Source organism: Thalassophryne amazonica, chromosome 12, assembly GCF_902500255.1.
Source record: "Thalassophryne amazonica chromosome 12, fThaAma1.1, whole genome shotgun sequence".
In the NCBI taxonomy this organism is placed as follows: Eukaryota; Metazoa; Chordata; class Actinopteri; order Batrachoidiformes; family Batrachoididae; genus Thalassophryne; species Thalassophryne amazonica.
Genome location: NC_047114.1, coordinates 72,778,196 through 72,800,090, shown reverse-complemented (window position 1 = coordinate 72,800,090; position 21,895 = coordinate 72,778,196). Strand labels below are relative to the sequence as shown.

The 21,895-nt window shown below is 43.0% G+C and overlaps 1 protein-coding gene across 1 annotated transcript in view; it reads left to right on the top strand.

The window, feature by feature from the left end:
* The first annotated feature begins 3,102 nt into the window (after positions 1-3,102).
* The window catches only part of mppe1 (metallophosphoesterase 1), a 60,114-nt gene continuing 41,321 nt past the window's right edge, over positions 3,103-21,895 (top strand). The window contains exons 1-3 of the mRNA XM_034183448.1: positions 3,103-3,533; positions 3,695-3,803; positions 7,802-7,905. Of these exons, the coding sequence (XP_034039339.1) occupies positions 3,283-3,533; positions 3,695-3,803; positions 7,802-7,905 (464 nt within the window). The 5' untranslated portion in view covers positions 3,103-3,282. The remainder of the gene's footprint in view (positions 3,534-3,694; positions 3,804-7,801; positions 7,906-21,895) is intronic.

Genomic DNA, 21,895 nt, shown 5'->3' with positions numbered 1-21,895 from the left:
TTAATCACTACCATCTTAGTGTGAAATCCACTCCATCATTGTGTGAAATCACTTCCATTGTAGTGTTAAACCAACTCCGTCCATCATAGGGTTTAATCACCTCCATCATAGTGTGAAATCACTTCCATCATAGTGTTAAACCAACTTCATCATAGTGTGAAATCACCTCCATCATAGTGTGAAATCACTTCCATTGTAGTGTTAAATCAACTCCATAATAGTGTGAAATCCACTGCATCATAGTGTTAAACTAACTTCATCATAGTGTTAAACCAGCTCTATCATAGTGTTTAATCAACTCCATCATAGTGCTCAAGCATCTATCAGTGTCAAACCAACTGTATCATAGTGTGAAATCAACTCCATCATAGTATTTCATCAACTCCATAATAGTGCTCAGGCAGCTATCATAGTGTTAAACCAACTCTGTCCATCAGAGTTTAATCACCTCCATCATAGTGTGAAATCACTTCCATCACAGTGTCAAAGCAATTGTATCATAGTGTGAAATCCACTCCATCATAGTGTGAAATCACTTCCATCATAATGTTAAACCAACTCCATCAGTGTTAAACCAGCTCTATCATAGTGTTAAACCAGCTCTATCATAATGTTTAATCAATAGAGCTCAAGCATCTATCATAGTGTTAAACCATCTGTATCATAGTGTGAAATCCACTCCATCATAGTATTTATTCAACTCCATCATAGTGTGAAATCACTTCCATCATAGTGTTAAACCAACTTTGTCCATCATAGGGTTTAATCACCTCCATCATAGTGTGAAATCACTTCCATCATAGTGTTAAACCAACACCATAGTGTGAAATCAATTCCATCACAGTGTCAAAGCAATTGTATCATAGTGTGAAATCCACTCCATCATAGTGTGAAATCACTTCCATCATAGTGTTAAACCAACTCCATCAGTGTTAAACCAGCTCTGTCATAGTGTTTGATCAACTCCATCATAGTGTTAAACCAGCTCTATCATAGTGTTAATCAACTCCATCATAGTGCTCAAGCATCTATCAGTGTCAAGCCAACTGTATCATAGTGTGAAATCAATTCTCTCATTGTGCTCATAGTGTTAATATAACACTAATTTTAGCCAATAGCAGAACTGTAATACACTGTACGAGGTCTATTAGAAAAGTATCCGACTTTATATTTTATTCAAAAACCATACGGATTTGAATCACGTGTGATTGCGTCAGACAAGCTTGAACCCTTGTGCGGAATGATTTGGGCTTTTTTTCCATCAGAATTTTTTCAGAAACTGTTAGAGACTGGCAGCTGGAAACCATTCGAAAAATTTATCTGGCTTTCGGTGAAAATTTTACGGGCTTCACAGAGAATAAGGACTGTTACTACAGCAATAAGGACGGCTTTAAGGACGCTCGGCGCGCCGCGCTCTGTGCCGCCATCGAGAGCCACAAACCACCAGATCATTTCTAAACGGATGGCTCTGTGGAGCCGGGACCATCGTGTGCACTTTCTCTGGTTATCACAAGAGCTGGACATCAACCATTTTCCGGCAGATTTCACTTTTAACAAGAGATTTTGTCATGGAAAGCAGAGCGGATGCTTCGCGCGTCATGATGGATTCACTACTGGAGCGAGACAAAACCACCTCCGTTTTGGTCTCACAGGACGGCTTTGAGATGGCGTTCAGACAGCTGTCGGTGGTTTTTCCATCGAGTGATTATCCGAGAAATTGTGGATGTGCCTGGACATGCCAGAACATATCCCGTGAGGCTTCATCACGGCGTTGCTGTGCGCCATGCAGCACCACCGTGACGCGCGAAGCCTCCGCTCCTCTTTCCATGACAAAAACTCCTGTAACAGTGGAATGTGCCATTCATTTCCAAACTGGACGCTGTGTTTTATCCTGGACGTCGTCTGACTAGCATAGGAATTGTGAAAAGACGTGGACATCAGCACTTTTTCGGCACATTGAGACAGATGTGCGGAGGAATTCCGCGCGTCGCGGCGGTGCCACATGGCGCAAAGCAACGCCGTGATGAAGCCTCACGGGACATGTTCTGGCATGTCCAGGCACATCCACAATTTCTCGGATAATCACTCGATGGAAAAACCGCCGATAGCTGTCTGAACGCCATCTCAAAGCCGTCCTGTGAGACCAAAACGGAGGTTGTTTTGTCTCACTCCAGTAGTGAATCCATCGTGACGCGTGAAGCCTCCGCTCGGTTTTCCATGACAAAATCTCTTGTTAAAAATGAAATCTGCCGGAAAATGGTTGATGTCCAGCTCTTGTGATAACCAGAGAAAGTGCACACGACGGTCCCGGCTCCACAGAGCCATCCGTTTAAAAATGATCCGGTGGTTTCTGGCTCTCGATGGCGGCACGGAGCGCGGCGCGCCGAGCGTCCTTAAAGCTGTCCTTAAAGCGACAGTAACAGTCCTTATTCTCTGTGAAGCCCGTAAAATTTTCACCGAAAGCCAGATAAATTTTTCGAATGGTTTCCAGCTACCAGTCTCTAACAGTTTCTGAAAAAATTCTGATGGAAAAAAAGCCCAAATCATTCCGCCATTTCCTGACAATGAAAATCCGCCGAGGGGGTGGACCACTCCTCACTCAAAGCCTGCTCACAGGCGAATGACGCAACCGACACGCGTGGAAAAACTCACGCACGCGCACGAGGGTTCAAGCTTGTCTGACGCAATCACACGTGATTCAAATCCATATGGTTTTTGAAAAAAATAATAAGGTCGGACACTTTTCTAATAGACCTCATAGTCTGACTATGCCCTGCTCCACCAATTACTGTGTTAAATCATGTTCTTCATTATCATCACTACCTAGTAAATTATGTTAATAAATACTAATTAATAGTGAATTGATTACTGATAAAAGAAAATACTGGTTATTAAATATTTTGGTGGTTAACGTCTCAGATTTGTTGTACAGTCTTTGAACCTTATTGTGAAAGACCGCGTGCACTTTTATTTTGAAAAATGCCTCTTCCCAGGGGAGCTGTGATTGTCACACAGCGGCTGGCTGCTTCTCTCTCTCTCTCTCTCTCTCTCTCTCTCTCTCTCTCTCTCTCTCTCTCTCTCTCTCTCTCTCTGTGCCTCGGAGGCATTTTTAGTTTTTATTTGTTTCTTTTAAATTGAGCGGAGCGAAGAAGCGGCTGTTGCCATGAGCACCATCCGGCCGCGGAGCTGAGCCTCGGCGCTGGAAGAGGAGAAGATGCCTCATGGAGCGCTCCATCACCAGTGCGCCACTTCAGGGCATCCGGAGCGCCGAATAACAAAGACATGCCGCCGTGTAGCGCCAGATGGACGGTCGCGATGCTGCTGCTCGTGGTGGTGAGCGGAGCTTTCTTCTTCTGCGAGTATCTCATCTACTTCCCGACCATCCTGAAGTGCGCCTGGCCGACGATCAGTGCCGCGCGGGCCGACGAGGACACCGACGGCCAGCCGGCGGACGCTGCTGTCCGCGCTATGGTGCTGTCGGACACGCACCTCCTCGGAGCCGTCGGAGGACACTGGTTCGACAAGCTGCGGAGGTAAAGCCAGGGCACATTTCTATCTCGATGCAGTCAGTCCATCACTGTCCCCACCTGTCCATCCCACCACCATCCGTCCGTGCGTGCGTGCAGCCGTGTGGCTCTGCAGGAGCGCTTTGTAACGCAGCTTGGTGACCGACTTCTTGTGTCCAAACGTGCAGGGAATGGCAGATGGAGAGGGCTTTCCAGACCGCGCTGTGGCTGCTGAGGCCCGAGATAGTCTTTATTCTAGGAGACATCTTCGACGAAGGCAAGTGGAGCTCGCAGAAGGTAACGTTGAGCAGATCAGCTCCTTCTTCCTTCCACTGACGGTGATCATCATGATGCTTCTTTTGAGCAATCTGCATGTGGAGTTGCACCAAAAACGGACAGAACACTAAAAATGAATCAAGACCTGGCCAACTGACATAAACAGGACAGTCAGACTTTTATGTGATGACACAAGGCCAGCCTTGTGATGTCATAAGGCAAGAGCTTGCACAAATTGAAAGAGCAAAAGGAAAGAAAATTTTGAGTTTGATCAAAACCAATTTTGCACAAGTCTTTCTTTTTTTCAGCTCAGAGGCATCTGAAAAATATGAAACACCGGTACTAAAAAAGTATCAGTGTTTGCAAACATAAAATGAGCACATTTACATGCACAATAATAAACCGATTATCTGATTTTTGAAGTTACCATTTTATTAAAGTGGCCTTGTACTAATGCCATGTACTTTATCAGATCAAGACCCTTACTGGATTATGGGAAGTCTGATAAACACACCTGGGATTTTAACCAGTATTCCATTTTCTCTGGTGCATGTATACTGTTAATCCATTTTTGTTTTTTCATTTTTTCACATTTGCACATGTGTAAAAGTGTTGAATCAAAACCTGGATGTTTTAAAATATATAAGCAGATGTAATTAAGCAAACGTGGTTTACAATGTGAACAGTGGTGGTAGAACTGAAGAGCAGAATAATTTCAACCACACGTCGAGAGATTCAGAGAACGCTCTTTCTCTCACTGATCCCATTCATTGTGTAGCTCACGCCGCCATCCTACTCACTTTCTTTTCTTTCACAGCTAAAATTATATATATATATATATGGCGTAAACAACTCAAAGCCATGCATTATACGGTTTACTTCGCGGTGGTTTTAGACTCCACGTCATGCATTCAAACCGTATAATGCACGGTTTCGAGAATCCACTTATAGTACCATGGTCCCACACAGTGAGCTAACACACAAATATTTATTTAAGTTAACTTTTTTGTGTTCTCTTCTTCTTTCCCATCTTCAATCTTGTCCAGTTCGTCCGATGTTAAATCTTTATGCCGTTGCTTTTGCAGCTCTTCTCGTTTGCTCTCCTCCTCTTCCCATTCCTCAAACATTTTATTTTGGCCAAAAATATTACAATTCACTTGGAAATCCATGTTTTATCGCATTTCTGTCATTCACCTGTCAAAACACAGCTGATCTGCGCCAACTGATTTGCGTGTTGCTATGGACCATAGCAACACGCGATTCTAGGGTCTGCTGGGGCCCCAAGCAGAAATTCACCAAATTTGGTTTTTCCTTATTTTAATAAATCACCAACAAATTGTAAATAGTATAGTTTTTTCACAAGTTACAAATAGTGAAGTTACAAACACATGAATTTTTCACCATTTCAATAATTCAATAATAATAATTCAGTAATAATTCAATAATTATAAAAAGAAGAAAAAACAAACTTGGCATTAGACCTTGACATTAAATGTAAATGTACTGTACAAGTTATACTCACAGTCATCAGCTGGCAAAGATGAAAACATCACCGCATTCGCTCTCTTTACTAGGCACCACTGGTGTAAAAAACTTCAGCAATGATCCTAAATAAATGTATATAAAAGGGAAATAATGGATGATAAATAGGCTATAATAGTCAAATATCCATTACATTGATTTAATATTTCCACATTATTTTAACAATTCTTCAAAAACACAGTTCTTTGTTTATTGTAGACTAAAACCAATGGAATGGTTTAGTTTCAACAAAGGATTTGTGAAATCGGCACTTGTTGGTTGCTGAAAAATACTTGGTTTATGCCGAGATGCACAACTTAAAATGCAGTTGCAGCTAAAACAACAAAAAAAGCCAGACTAGTGGCCTGTCATAGCTTGGCTGATAACAGCTTTCATCTCCAGTTGACAGTTTAGCCCTTTCCCAACAACTAGTGTGTGTGTGCTGTAAACCAATAACATGCCAAATTTAAAAACAATACATAAGTTTTCTGGTCTGAAAGTATTCAAGTGTCTTTTCAACTTTTAGCTACTGCCTGCGTTCTTCCAGCCTGATAACGACGGTGGTAGTTAATCTGCTGCGCGAGGCTGACCACTCATGGCATGCATGGCACACAGTGCGGTGTGGGGAGGGGAGCCAAACTAACTTTGCTGTCAAGTTAAACCAAGCAACTGTAGTACAGTCATTAAAATCAACATAGAAAAGTATGGCCATGCCAATGCAAATGAACATAGACTAGCACCATTCTATATCATTTGTTATATTTCGACTGACTTACCACTATTTGCTTTCCTCTTCCTCTTTTTTCTTCTTTCTTTTCTCACTCCCGGAAGGATAGCTCCTCTTCATTTTCTTATAGCTGTCATTATCTTGTTTTGATAGTTTGATAATTTGCAGGTGCAGAGACAATTTGCAGATACACGGACGTGCAAGTGAATGACTTTTCAAAACGCAAGTGTCTACTTTCGACTCGCGACTCACAGATCTCGACTCTCTTTCGCCACCTAGTGGATCGGGGGCCCCAAGCAGCTGCTTGCCTTGTCTGGTGACAAGATGCGCCTTTGGCTATGGTGACGACCAGAGCGGACTGATATTACAGTGACTTAACTCGCCGACCTACGTGTGCGTATACACGAAAATAATGCACGCCAGTTAGACATGGAATTCTCACTGACCATGGTATAAATATATATATCCTTTCTGTTGTGTTTGTATGGAGGTATGACCGTGTTGTTGCAGTTTTACAACATAACTGTTGTACAACATAACTGTTGTAAAACAATTAGAACATACGGGTTTACTTCTCCAATTTAAGACATTTCTGTGTGGAAAAAAAAAAACAATCTGTGCCTGTCACTGTCAACCACACCTGCTCCTAATCACCGACCATCCAGCAGGCTGCATTCATGTTTACAGGATATTACAAAGGCAAAACAGACTTGCTTTTTTTGCATTGGTCCATTAAACGTCACCAAATTTTAAAAGGTTTATCCTCATAATATGCCCTTTTATTTGTCGAGTTACAAGATGATATAAATGCAATGTTTTTGAGTTATTATGTTAAACTACGATGATGAAGTCATCTGTCTATCCGTCTGTTCACTCGCTGCATTTTAGAGGGTACATTTCTAGGCTTTTCCAAAGCCTCATAATTTTGAGCTGGATGTGGCTTTAGGCAAAAATTTTGTTAATATTTGTATGTCTTCCGATGATTTCTGTCTTATTTGTATTTGATGAAATAGCGCCCCCACCAGCACATAATTACACTTGTATGTGCTCTGAGTGCTTTCCAGTTTCCATTGGAGATTAATCTATCAAGTATTTGTATGGTTATTGTTTATTACCAAGAGGAATTATTTATAAAAAAAAAATTCCCGGTCTATTTGTTTTCTTTGTTTCCTTAAAACTGAGTACCATAGTACTCAGAACACCTGGCAGGTAGTTTTCTGTTGACTGACAAACCAGTCAATCAGTAAATGCTTCTGATTATCACATATGTTTTGTTGATAATAAAGATGCTTTCTGCACAGATGACAGATTTTCAGCGGAACACTGTGAGGATGCAGGTTTTCATTCTAATGAAGGAACCTGCATCCTCTCAGTGTTCCGCTGCAAGTTCCACTTTTGTGGTACAACACATCATCTAAAAACAAGAAGTATAAAGGCACTTCTTGCTTATGCATCAGTTTCTTCTTCTACTTGGTTCATGCCGACCCTTCAGTTGCATTCCGCAGACTGTGTGCACAAGGAAGCCCAAACATTTGAAAGCGCTTTTGACACATATTGAGGAATAACTGTTAAACCATGGCAGTGGGATTAAACAGCAAAACAGTCAATCGGCAGCACTGATGTAATTTAAACTGCACATCTGGCTAAGGGAGTTGCCCATGTGCGAGGGGCCAGCGGGTGACCCGTAGAGGTCACAGTAGCCATAGTGAATTTCCCTGGAGAGATTTCCTTCAGGCTCTGCTGAACTCTGCCTGTGTTTTTCACTCTGCAGCACTGGGAGGACGACGTGCGTCGCTTCCACAGGATGTTCAGGCATTCCGCTGACACAGAACTGGTTGTACTGGTTGGCAATCACGACATTGGTTTCCATTATGAGTAAGCATCCCAGAGTTCTTTGTTTTATGAGTGTCATCTTTGCACACTGATACAGACTGACTGATCAGGCTGTGATAATGTTGCGTAAGGGTGGCTGATTTAAGGGTGACCTCAGGGAGTGTACACAGATTCCGGCGGTGACGGAATATCTAAGATGTCCCAGATAGAGAAAAAAAACCTCCTGAGTCCGAACTGATGTGCTGACAAGAACAAATTCCATTTGTGTTCTTGCTTGTCAGATAAGTTACATAATAAAAGACCATATAGTTGGCATGACGTGAAGTGACTTTGCCCACATTGCACAACCTTTAAGAAAGATGTGATGATAATACAGCGAATACTATAAAATAACATGAAAAACAATCTAGAAATGGAACACAGCCTCCAGAATACTTCAGAGAAATCTTTAATATTTCTGCAAGTTTTTTGTGCTGTTTGATTGCATTAGTTATGTCCACTCTTATTTTTCTCTCCTCCAGTGAAGTAAAGCAAAACAATTAAACCCGACGAGGTGCCTGATGAATCCTACACACAGAATACAAATCTGGAATTATACTGACATACCCATGCATTGGTCTAACTGTGCTTTGAATTCATATTTAGATAGTTTTTATTTTAGCTGTCTGCCTGAAGAAGTGAAATGAGATCATGTAATCTCATATTTCAGACTGTCATTTTTGAATTGAGGGTAATTCTATTCAAACTAGGTGAACGCTGTAGGAATTATTGTCATGTTTGTAGATGGGCCATGAATTTTTAAAGGGCTGCTGAGGTGTTGTTCTGTGTTATAATTCCTTCAGAGTTTTGGAGGTTCCCCTCACTTGTCTCCTTCTTACACGGTCACTCAGTTTTTGAGAACTGCCTACTCCAGACGGATTTACCATACAGTACCATACTGTCTGTATTTCTTAATGATGAATGCAGATGAAGCCCAAGACATGTTCAGTTACTTGGAAATGTATCCATCACTTGTCTAAAGACAACTGGCAAGAAAAGGGATGATTCATATTAAGAATAATCCTTATATTTCATTTCTTCAATTGCTTATAACCTTTTGAAAATGTCCCAAGAAAACTGTCTGTTGAAGTGACAATTTAGTTGTGGTATACTTGAAGTTTGCATCAGTGTATTAGTCGCCACTGTCCAAAAATGTATTGCAAAGAGGAAAAAGGCGCATTTATTTTTGAAACATGTTGCTATAGCTTCGTGCAACAAGAAAACCTACCAGTAAAATAATTTATAGTCATCTCCTTGGTAATGTCCTGGGCATGGAGATGTAACTACACAGTTGACTACATCCTAGGCTTTATTTTTAGATGTTTTGGAAGCCATCTTTTCACTCACATTATGTACTTAGAAGACAAACACTGCATTAGCAAGCAGAAGCTAACAGGCTATATTGTTTATTTTTAAAGTTGCAAGTTGGTCTTCGAAATGATCAGTGGTGGGCACAAGTAACCACAACAGATAGTCAGCTAACTGAAAAGTTATCTTTTATAAAGCTAAACCGATAAACTACCCAAAAATTTATCAGAAGCTACAGATAACCAATAACTTCCAGTATTGTCTCTGGTACACTTGCAATTACTAACACGCTGATTTTGAGTTTTAACACCACAATCGCTTCTGGTAGCATCAAAGGTGACTACAGACCCAAACAATGAGTCAGCACTTCTGTCTTTGTGCACCCTGCCACTGCTGGAAGCTCCTGTTTATTACATAGCTTCCAGCAGCGAAGCAGTTGAGAGTAGCAGAGAAGCTCAACTCTTTACTCAATAACAGCGTTGCTGTGAGGCGGAGGTCTTGGAAAATAAAGCAGTGTGGACTTATGGTTTGGTTTATAAATACAATTAATACTGATAGAATAATTTAATTCAATTTTCAATTTATTTTCCTTTAAAAGCAGACTGCAGTGGCTCAAAGAGATTATTCTCAGTAAGATAGTCTTCGAGCTGCTGTGACACCACTTTTTCCAGAATTTTAGAGCAAAATGATAAATTTGATATCGGCCGATAGTGTTATGTGCAGACGCGAGTTGAGGAGCGGACCAGCGTCTGACTGAACCCAGCGCTAAATAACCAGAAAGCGGTTCCAAAAACAAAACAAATTTATTTCCCTTCTGTGCAATAATTTGTGTACAACATAAATGTGCGGTAGTCTGGCGAGGTGAAGGACGGCGCGCTCTCCAGCGCCCAAATGGATTGAAGCCCGACGCTTCTGGACCCAGACTCACCGCCGAACACCCCCCAGGTGGATACGACAAACTGACTCTGTGAAGAATGGAAAAGGTGAGGTAAGTCAACAGAGCTACAACAAGTATCCTTCAGAGGCACACACTATCAGCAACACATTCAGGTCTGAATTTAAGCTTTATGTAAATGAGCAGCTTCTCACAACAGGTGGAGGATCATCATTCCGTACGCCACGGCAGTGAGAAGCGAGCTGCACAATTCTCATCAATGTTCAAATATACTGCGTAACAAAATACCAAATTACTGTTAACACTTATTCAGACAATCATCACCTCTGATGTGTGCTGACAGCATGTGTCCCTCACCCGTCCTCCTTCACAGGCACGATGTGTCAAACCCAGGCGCGGTCCTCAGCGTCTCACAAACGAACGTCACAAGGTCGAGTTCCCGGCAATTCTGCTCGAATCACTCATGGCTTAAATGCAGAACGCCATCTCATTATCTGCTTCAGCTGAAAGTCTTTAAGTTTGCACGTGAGCATCATCCACAGGTGCTGCAAGTCATTAGGCCTGCACGTGAACATCCTCCACAAGTGCAGCCAATAATGCTGATGAGGGTGAAGGACTCTTCTGCCTTCTCCACAGAAAAAAACCAGTTTGCATACCACCTGGAGAGCAAAGAAAAGAAAACAACACCAAAATATCCAGCCAAACCCCCCAACACACAACAGTACCCCCCCATCAACGGGAAGCCTCCCGGCGACCGAACAGACCAGGCCCGAGAACAGCACCTCCCTCCGGGGTCCACGACAGGAAGCAGACGGCGTAACGCTCCCAAAGTCCACCGCAGACAGCAGGACAGGGCACCGCGGCTGGAAGGCCGGCTGGCATCAACAAAAACCCCAAAAGAGTCCCATATACAACCCAACATACAAGAAAAAACACAAAACCCACCCAAACCCTCCCCAGGGGACCGTCCCATCCAACCCTGGGAAGAAAAGAAAAACTCCCAAATGCAATAACCCAACATAGCCCCAACAACACAATACAAACATAAATTCACAAAGAAAAATAACAAACAACCCCCCCCAGAACGACGTGCAGAGCCCAACACCCCCAGAAGACCTTTACCGCCAGTTCCAGGAGTAACAGCCAAAGCCGGAATCCCACAGAGGTCCCCAGGTATTCATGGAGCAACAGCGCCCCCCAGAGGACCGTACCATCAACCCCAGGAGGCACCCTCCCCACAACCCAGGAACCCCAGACCCGGCCACACTTGGCTAGTCGGCCCCACAATCAATTCCCCCCCAGAGGACCGTCCCATCAACCCTGGAGGTGGAACCTGGAAGGAAATATAAAAAACACAAAAACCCAACCCCCGGTGGACTTCATTAAAACACCCCGGGGGCAAATAAAACAACCGGCAAACCCTGTTACCCCCCCCCCCCCAGCACACCGAAAGACCACAGATCACTCCCAGAGCCTATCGTCAGCTCAATTTTGGCGAACGGCACAAAACTACCAAGCTGGGGAAGGAAGCAGGAAAAACTAACCCAGTCCCATCCCCTAAGCGCAGCGGAAAACCGGAAATACGTCCGGTGCCCCAAACCGACCATACCACCAGCCCATCGGGAGGGGTGGAACTACTGAAATGGCGAACGGCACAGATCGGCCCACCACTCCGACTAAGGTACGTTCCCGCTGCACCACACCCCGGTAACACCAATGACGAACGGTCAAAGGCCCACCGGGGCTGGAGTGGAACCGGGCATCAACCAAACCCAAAAAAACGCCCCTGACAACCCCCCCCCCCAGGTGCAGAGGTTTTCTGAGAAACGCTCAGCGTAACCAACCTGCACCACCCCACAACCCAAAAGACAAACGGTCTTAGAGCATGTGAGGTTGGGGTTAGGGAAACAGGGAAATAAAAACAACAAAACAAACGACCCAATCTTCAAACAAAAATTACCTAAATTCAAATAATGATTACCTGAGTCCAGCCGAGCTCCGAACTTCCAGTCATTCACTCCACCAGAACCGCCTCTAAGTCCCTAAACAATTCATAACCCCTTACATGATAACAAAAACAGCCCAAATAACTAAACAACCAAAGATCTGCCCCTTTTTTTGTGTGTGTGTCCATTATTATGCCTGTCTAAGAACACCTGGAGATACGTCATCGTTATCTTTCTTGACACTTATGTGACCGGGGCAATATGGCGGCTTCAGCTCGTCCGAGCTGCATGGGCTCATCCGCAAGAGGAGCCAGAGGTCCCGTCGGAGGAGTCTCAGTGGGGCGAAGAAGAGGCAGCCCTGATCTGTGTCGAGACGAAAAGACCCGCTCTGATGTCCGCCCTCTCTCGCGTCCACGCTCCTTTATCCGATCATCTAGACGAATAGCCAAAGATATTAGCTCATCTAAATCTTTTGGTTCGTCACGGACTGCTAGCTCGTCTTTTAATGAATCGTTCAAACCATCCACAAACACTCCTCTCAAAGCTGCGGCATTCCAACCAGACTGAGCAGAAAAAATTCGGAAATCCACGGAATAATCCGCCGCACTCCGCCTCCCTTGGGTGACGGAGTTATCTGCACCAGTATCGATAGTGCCGCAGCTGGAGCAGCAGGAAGCAGAACGGCTTGCGCTGCAAGCTCCGTAATGCGAGCATCTGTTTGTTTAATTTGATTTGCGAGAGGCCGTAATTGCTCCCATATCTTCTCCAAGTATTCTTGAACTCTTTCAGCAAAAGGAACCGCTTCTGCCGCTGGGTCCATTTTGGAATGGCCGGGAACTACTGTTATGTGCAGACGCGAGTTGAGGAGCGGACCAGCGTCTGACTGAACCCAGCGCTAAATAACCAGAAAGCGATTCCAAAAACAAAACAAATTTATTTCCCTTCTGTGCAATAATTTGTGTACAACATAAATGTGCGGTAGTCTGGTGAGGTGAAGGACGGCGCGCTCTCCAGCGCCCAAATGGATCGAAGCCCGACGCTTCTGGACCCAGACTCACCGCCGAACACCCCCCAGGTGGATACGACAAACTGACTCTGTGAAGGATGGAAAAGGTGAGGTAAGTCAATCAATCAATCAATCAATTTTTTTATATAGCGCCAATCACAACAAACAGTTGCCCCAAGGCGCTTTATATTGTAAGGCAAGGCCATACAATAATTATGTAAAACCCCAACGGTCAAAACGACCCCCTGTGAGCAAGCACTTGGCTACAGTGGGAAGGAAAAACTCCCTTTTAACAGGAAGAAACCTCCAGCAGAACCAGGCTCAGGGAGGGGCAGTCTTCTGCTGGGACTGGTTGGGGCTGAGGAGAGAACCAGGAAAAGACATGCTGTGGAGGGGAACAGAGATCGATCACTAATGATTAAATGCAGAGTGGTGCATACAGAGCAAAAAGAGAAAGAAACAGTGCATCATGGGAACCCCCCAGCAGTCTACGTCTATAGCAGCATAACTAAGGGATGGTTCAGGGTCACCTGATCCAGCCCTAACTATAAGCTTTAGCAAAAAGGAAAGTTTTAAGCCTAATCTTAAAAGTAGAGAGGGTGTCTGTCTCCCTGATCTGAATTGGGAGCTGGTTCCACAGGAGAGGAGCCTGAAAGCTGAAGGCTCTGCCTCCCATTCTACTCTTACAAACCCTAGGAACTACAAGTAAGCCTGCAGTCTGAGAGCGAAGCGCTCTATTGGGGTGATATGGTACTACGAGGTCCCTAAGATAAGATGGGACCTGATTATTCAAAACCTTATAAGTAAGAAGAAGAATTTTAAATTCTATTCTAGAATTAACAGGAAGCCAATGAAGAGAGGCCAATATGGGTGAGATATGCTCTCTCCTTCTAGTCCCCGTCAGTACTCTAGCTGCAGCATTTTGAATTAACTGAAGGCTTTTTAGGGAACTTTTAGGACAACCTGATAATAATGAATTACAATAGTCCAGCCTAGAGGAAATAAATGCATGAATTAGTTTTTCAGCATCACTCTGAGACAAGACCTTTCTGATTTTAGAGATATTGCGTAAATGCAAAAAAGCAGTCCTACATATTTGTTTAATATGCGCTTTGAATGACATATCCTGATCAAAAATGACTCCAAGATTTCTCACAGTATTACTAGAGGTCAGGGTAATGCCATCCAGAGTAAGGATCTGGTTAGACACCATGTTTCTAAGATTTGTGGGGCCAAGTACAATAACTTCAGTTTTATCTGAGTTTAAAAGCAGGAAATTAGAGGTCATCCATGTCTTTATGTCTGTAAGACAATCCTGCAGTTTAGCTAATTGGTGTGTGTCCTCTGGCTTCATGGATAGATAAAGCTGGGTATCATCTGCGTAACAATGAAAATTTAAGCAATTACCGTCTAATAATACTGCCTAAGGGAAGCATGTATAAAGTGAATAAAATTGGTCCTAGCACAGAACCTTGTGGAACTCCATAATTAACTTTAGTCTGTGAAGAAGATTCCCCATTTACATGAACAAATTGTAATCTATTAGACAAATATGATCAATCAATCAATCAATTTTTTTTTTTATATAGCGCCAAATCACAACAAACAGTTGCCCCAAGGCGCTTTATATTGTAAGGCAAGGCCATACAATAATGATGTAAAACCCCAACGGTCAAAACGACCCCCTGTGAGCAAGCACTTGGCTACAGTGGGAAGGAAAAAACTCCCTTTAACAGGAAGAAACCTCCAGCAGAACCAGGCTCAGGGAGGGGCAGTCTTCTGCTGGGACTGGTTGGGGCTGAGGGAGAGAACCAGGAAAAAGACATGCTGTGGAGGGGAGCAGAGATCGATCACTAATGATTAAATGCAGAGTGGTGCATACAGAGCAAAAAGAGAAATAAACAGTGCATCATGGGAACCCCCCAGCAGTCTACGTCTATAGCAGCATAACTAAGGGATGGTTCAGGGTCACCTGATCCAGCCCTAACTATAAGCTTTAGCAAAAAGGAAAGTTTTAAGCCTAATCTTAAAAGTAGAGAGGGTGTCTGTCTCCCTGATCTGAATTGGGAGCTGGTTCCACAGGAGAGGAGCCTGAAAGCTGAAGGCTCTGCCTCCCATTCTACTCTTACAAACCCTAGGAACTACAAGTAAGCCTGCAGTCTGAGAGCGAAGCGCTCTATTGGGGTGATATGGTACTACGAGGTCCCTAAGATAAGATGGGACCTGATTATTCAAAACCTTATAAGTAAGAAGAAGAATTTTAAATTCTATTCTAGAATTAACAGGAAGCCAATGAAGAGAGGCCAATATGGGTGAGATATGCTCTCTCCTTCTAGTCCCCGTCAGCACTCTAGCTGCAGCATTTTGAATTAACTGAAGGCTTTTTAGGGAACTTTTAGGACAACCTGATAATATGAATTACAATAGTCCAGCCTAGAGGAAATAAATGCATGAATTAGTTTTTCAGCATCACTCTGAGACAAGACCTTTCTGATTTTAGAGATATTGCGTAAATGCAAAAAAGCAGTCCTACATATTTGTTTAATATGCGCTTTGAATGACATATCCTGATCAAAAATGACTCCAAGATTTCTCACAGTATTACTAGAGGTCAGGGTAATGCCATCCAGAGTAAGGATCTGGTTAGACACCATGTTTCTAAGATTTGTGGGGCCAAGAACAATAACTTCAGTTTTATCTGAGTTTAAAAGCAGGAAATTAGAGGTCATCCATGTCTTTATGTCTGTAAGACAATCCTGCAGTTTAGCTAATTGGTGTGTGTCCTCTGGCTCATGGATAGATAAAGCTGGGTATCATCTGCGTAACAATGAAAATTTAAGCAATACCGTCTAATAATACTGCCAAAGGGAAGCATATATAAGTGAATAAATTGGTCCTAGCACAGAACCTTGTGGAACTCCATAATTAACTTTAGTCTGTGAAGAAGATTCCCCATTTACATGAACAAATTGTAATCTATTAGACAAATATGATTCAAACCACCGCAGCGCAGTGCCTTTAATACCTATGGCATGCTCTAATCTCTGTAATAAAATTTATGGTCAACAGTATCAAAAGCAGCACTGAGGTCTAACAGAACAAGCACAGAGATGAGTCCACTGTCCGAGGCCATAAGAAGATCATTTGTAACCTTCACTAATGCTGTTTCTGTACTATGATGAATTCTAAAACCTGACTGAAACTCTTCAAATAGACCATTCCTCTGCAGATGATCAGTTAGCTGTTTTACAACTACCCTTTCAAGAATTTTGAGGAGAAAAGGAAGGTTGGAGATTGGCCTATAATTAGCTAAGATAGCTGGGTCAAGTGATGGCTTTTTGAGTAATGGTTTAATTACTGCCACCTTAAAAGCCTGTGGTACATAGCCAACTAACAAAGATAGATTGATCATATTTAAGATCGAAGCATTAAATAATGGTAGGGCTTCCTTGAGCAGCCTGGTAGGAATGGGGTCTAATAAACATGTTGATGGTTTGGATGAAGTAACTAATGAAAATAACTCAGACAGAACAATCGGAGAGAAAGAGTCTAACCAATACCGGCATCACTGAAAGCAGCCAAAGATAACGATACGTCTTTGGGATGGTTATGAGTAATTTTTTCTCTAATAGTTAAAATTTTGTTAGCAAAGAAAGTCATGAACTCATTACTAGTTAAGATAATGGAATACTCAGCTCAATAGAGCTCTGACTCTTTGTCAGCCTGGCTACCAGTGCTGAAAAGAAACCTGGGGTTGTTATTTTCTTCAATTAGTGATGAGTAGAAAGATGTCCTAGCTTTACGGAGGGCTTTTTATAGAGCAACAGACTCTTTTCCAGGCTAAGTGAAGATCTTCTAAATTAGTGAGACGCCATTTCCTCTCCAACTTACGGATTATCTGCTTTAAGCTACGAGTTTGATAGTTATACCATGGAGTCAGACACTTCTGATTTAAAGCTCTCTTTTCAGAGGAGCTACAGCATCCAAGTTGTCTTCAATGAGGATGTAAAACTATTGACGAGATACTCTATCTCCCTTACAGAGTTTAGGTAGCTACTCTGCACTGTGTTGTTATATGGCATTAGAGAACATAAAGAAGGAATCATATCCTTAAAACCTAGTTACAGCGCTTTCTGAAAGACTTCTAGTGTAATGAAACTTATTCCCTACTGCTGGGTAGTCCATCAGAGTAAATGTAAATGTTATTAAAAAATTATCAGACAGAAGGGAGTTTTCAGGGAATACTGTTAAGTCTTCTATTTCCATACCATAAGTCAGAACAAGATCTAAGATATGATTAAAGTGGTGGGTGGACTCATTACTTTTTGAGCAAAAGCCAAATAGAGTCTAATAATAGATTAAATGCAGTGTTGAGGCTGTCATTCTCAGCATCTGTGTGGATGTTAAAATCGCCCACTATAATTATCTTATCTGAGCTAAGCACTAAGTCAGACAAAAGGTCTGAAAATTCACAGAGAAACTCACAGTAACGACCAGGTGGACGATAGATAATAACAAATAAAACTGGTTTTTGGGACTTCCAATTTGGATGGACAAGACTAAGAGACAAGCTTTCAAATGAATTAAAGCTCTGTCTGGGTTTTTGATTAATTAATAAGCTGGAATGGAAGATTGCTGCTAATCCACCGCCCCGGCCCGTGCTACGAGCATTCTGACAGTTAGTGTGACTCGGGGGTGTTGACTCATTTAAACTAACATATTCATCCTGCTGTAACCAGGTTTCTGTTAGGCAGAATAAATCAATATGTTGATCAATTATTATATCATTTACCAACAGGGACTTAGAAGAGAGAGACCTAATGTTTAATAGACCACATTAACTGTTTTAGTCTGTGGTGCAGTAGAAGGTGCTATATTATTTTTTCTTTTTGAATTTTTATGCTTAAATAGATTTTTGCTGGTTATTGGTAGTCTGGGAGCAGGCACCGTCTCTACGGGGATGGGGTAATGAGGGGATGGCAGGGGGAGAGAAGCTGCAGAGAGGTGTGTAAGACTACAACTCTGCTTCCTGTCCCAACCCTGGATAGTCACGGATTGGAGGATTTAAGAAAATTAGCCAGATTTCTAGAAATGAGAGCTGCTCCATCCAAAGTGGGATGGATGCCGTCTCTCCTAACAAGACCAGGTTTTCCCCAGAAGCTTTGCCAATTATCTATGAAGCCCACCTCATTTTTTGGACACCACTCAGACAGCCAGCAATTCAAGGAGAACATGCGGCTAAACATGTCACTCCCGGTCTGATTGGGGAGGGGCCCAGAGAAAACTACAGAGTCCGACATTGTTTTTGCAAAGTTACACACCGATTTAATGTTAATTTTAGTGACCTCCGATTGGCGTAACCGGGTGTCATTACTGCCGACGTGAATTACAATCTTACCAAATTTACGCTAGCCTTAACCAGCAGTTTCAAATTTCCTTCAATGTCGCTGCTCTGGCCCACGGAAGACAATTGACTATGGTTGCTGGTGTCGCTAACTTCACATTTCTCAAACAGAGTCGCCAATATACCAGAGTTTGATCCTCGGCGGGTGTTGTCATCGAGTGGGGAAAACGGTTAGAAATGTGAACGGGTTGGCGGTGTACACGGGGCTTCTGTTTAGAACTACGCTTCCTCCTCACAGTCACCCAGTCGGCCTGCTTTCCCGGCTGCTCGGGATCTACCAGGGGGGAACTAACGGCGGCTAAGCTACCTTGGTCCGCACCGACTACAGGGGCCTGGCTAGCTGTAGAATTTTCCACGGTGCGGAGCCGAGTCTCCAATTCGCCCAACCTGGCCTCCAAAGCTATGAATAAGCTACACTTATTACAAGTATCATTACTGTTTAAAGGATGCCGCAGGAATAACTAAACATTTCACACCCAGAGCAGAAAAGTGCGGGAGAGACAGGAGAAGCCGCCATGCTAACATCGGCTAAGAGCTAGTAGCTACGCTAAGCTAGCGGATTCCTAAAAACACGCAAAATGAACTAATGTGTAAATAATTTAGAGGTGATTCAGCAGAATGAGTGCGTTAGTTAAGGCGCGTAAAGATTAGACTGGGAAACAAATCGTAATCTAGATAACCGATCAATCTAACTGCGCAGATTAAACAGCTAACAGATACAGAAAACACCGCTGTGATCCGGAACAGGAAGTGATACAATACCGCAGTGAGAGCCAACCACCAATATGATTCAAACCACCGCCAGCGCAGTGCCTTTAATACCTATGGCATGCCTCTAATCTCTGTAATAAAATTTATGGTCAACAGTATCAAAAGCAGCACTGAGGTCTAACAGAACAAGCACAGAGATGAGTCCACTGTCCGAGGCCATAAGAAGATCATTTGTAACTTTCACTAATGCTGTTTCTGTACTATGATGAATTCTAAACCTGACTGAAACTCTTCAAATAGACCATTCCTCTGCAGATGATCAGTTAGCTGTTTACAACTACTCTTTCAAGAATTTTTGAGAGAAGTCAACAGAGCTACAACAAGTATCCTTCAGAGGCACACACTATCACCAACACATTCAGGTCTGAATTTAAGCTTTATGTAAATGAGCAGCTTCTCACAACAGGTGGAGGATCATCATTCCGTACGCCACGGCAGTGAGAAGCGAGCTGCACAATTCTCATCAATGTTCAAATATACTGCGTAACAAAATACCAAATTACTGTTAACACTTATTCAGGACAATCATCACCTCTGAGGTGTGCTGACAGCATGTGTCCCTCACCCGTCCTCCTTCACAGGCACGATGTGTCAAACCCAGGCCGCGGGTCCTCAGCGTCTCACAAACGAACATCACAAGGTCGAGTTCCCGGCAATTCTGCTCGAATCACTCATGGCTTAAATGCAGAACGCCATCTCATTATCTGCTTCAGCTGAAAGTCTTTAAGTTTGCACGTGAGCATCATCCACAGGTGCTGCAAGTCATTAGGCCTGCACTGTGAACATCCTCCACAAGTGCAGCCAATAATGCTGATGAGGGTGAAGGACGCTTCTGCCAGCACCTTCTCCACAGACAAAACCAGTTTGCATACCCACCTGGAGAGAAAAGAAAAGAAAACACACCAAAATATCCAGCCAAACCCCCCCAACACACAACAGATAGTTTATCAATACACTAGGGTCAAGATTAGGTTTCTTAAGCAATGGTTAATCACTGCAGATTTGAAACATTTAGGAACAGATCCAGAAGTTAAAGAAAGATTAATAATTTTCCAGCACAATCGGCCCAAGAGTGGGCCACAGGTCCTTAAACAGTTTTGTTGGTATAGGATCAAATAAACAGGTTGTGCTTTTTGTTGACGTTATGAGTTTCGTCAGCATGCCTAGAGAGATACTCTCAAATTCTGTAAATCTAGGTTAATACCTCAGTAGTGGCATCCACCTCAATAGCATGGTGTAGTGGCTGGGTTAAGGCATGCTGGGATATGTTCAACCTAATGTCATCTGTTTGCTTCTCAAAGTAATCCAGGAAATCTTGTGCTGTAAAAGGATGTGCGAGCTACAGGTGGTTGTCCATGAATACGTGTTGCCACTGTGTCGAAGCAAGAACTTGAGTTATGCTTGTTTTTGTTGATCAAAATCAGAGTAGTAGGTCTGCTTTGTCAGCCAATAATGCATGCTTATAGTCTAAGATAGCATCATGCCATGCAAGGTGGAATACTTCTAATTTGAACGACACCATTTCCGTTCTAGCCCTCTTGCTTATGGTTGAGGTCACGCAGGTACTCATGAACCAAGGTGCTGTGATTTGGAGGAGGCAGGTTTTCATATACAGGTGGTGCAATCATGTTGAGTGTTGTTTTGAGCACCAAGTTTAACTATCCACAAGTCTGTCTACTGACTGGGTATTTGTCAAAAGTGAGGCTAAGACATCATAACTCCATTAATGTCAATTCTATCATTTGTACAAGTTAAAATAGAACATATGTCTTTTAATGTTGAATAATGCACTAATTCTGAAGTTTGTAACAAACGCAGACAGATGCCAAAGGGATTATGGTAAAATATGCCTCCGCTAACACTGAATGGTTGACTCATTCATTCTGTGTAAACCAACACATTAATGTGAGGTGTGTCTTGTGTTGGTGTTTACAGATAAATGTGCTTTTGTAAAATATGCCATTTTTAATTTGAAAAAAAAAAGGCATTAAAAAAAAGCCAAGTTGAATTAGATAACTGTCTGATATAACTGGTGTCAAATAAATAGAACACTGCCATGATCTACTGGTGCCCAGATGCTCAGTACTTAAGCTGTCCTTACACTGTGCGAGTTTTGGCCTTTTTCAGCCGATTTTTCACTCACAAGAGAATTTTTTGGATCACGCCGTTTTTCAGCTTAATCGCGCGTCCTGCATCGTGTAGTATACATGGAGTAACGAGCTACGTTTAACTTCTCACGACCATCTGCTGATCGGCAATCGTATGGTCGGATGAAAATCAAACCTGTTGATATTCTGGTCGGCCATCGTGAGGGTATCCCGCTGCTGAAGTGTTGCAAGCGTCCAACCTCTCGCACTGCGCATGTGCAAACACCGATGCAGAATTGGAGAGAGCATAAACAGTGATCTTCTCTTTGGGAGAGCAGCTCTGTTTTTTTTCCCCCTTCAACTCATGTAAAATCTTGTATTGTTGTTTCTTTTAAATTGAGCGGAGCGAAGAAGCGGCTGTTGCCATGAGCACCATCCGGCCGCGGAGCTGAGCCTCGGCGCTGGAAGGAGAAGATGCCTCATGGAGCGCTCCATCACCAGTGCGCCACTTCAGGGCATCCGGAGCGCCGAATAACAAAGACATGCCGCCGTGTAGCGCCAGATGGACGGTCGCGA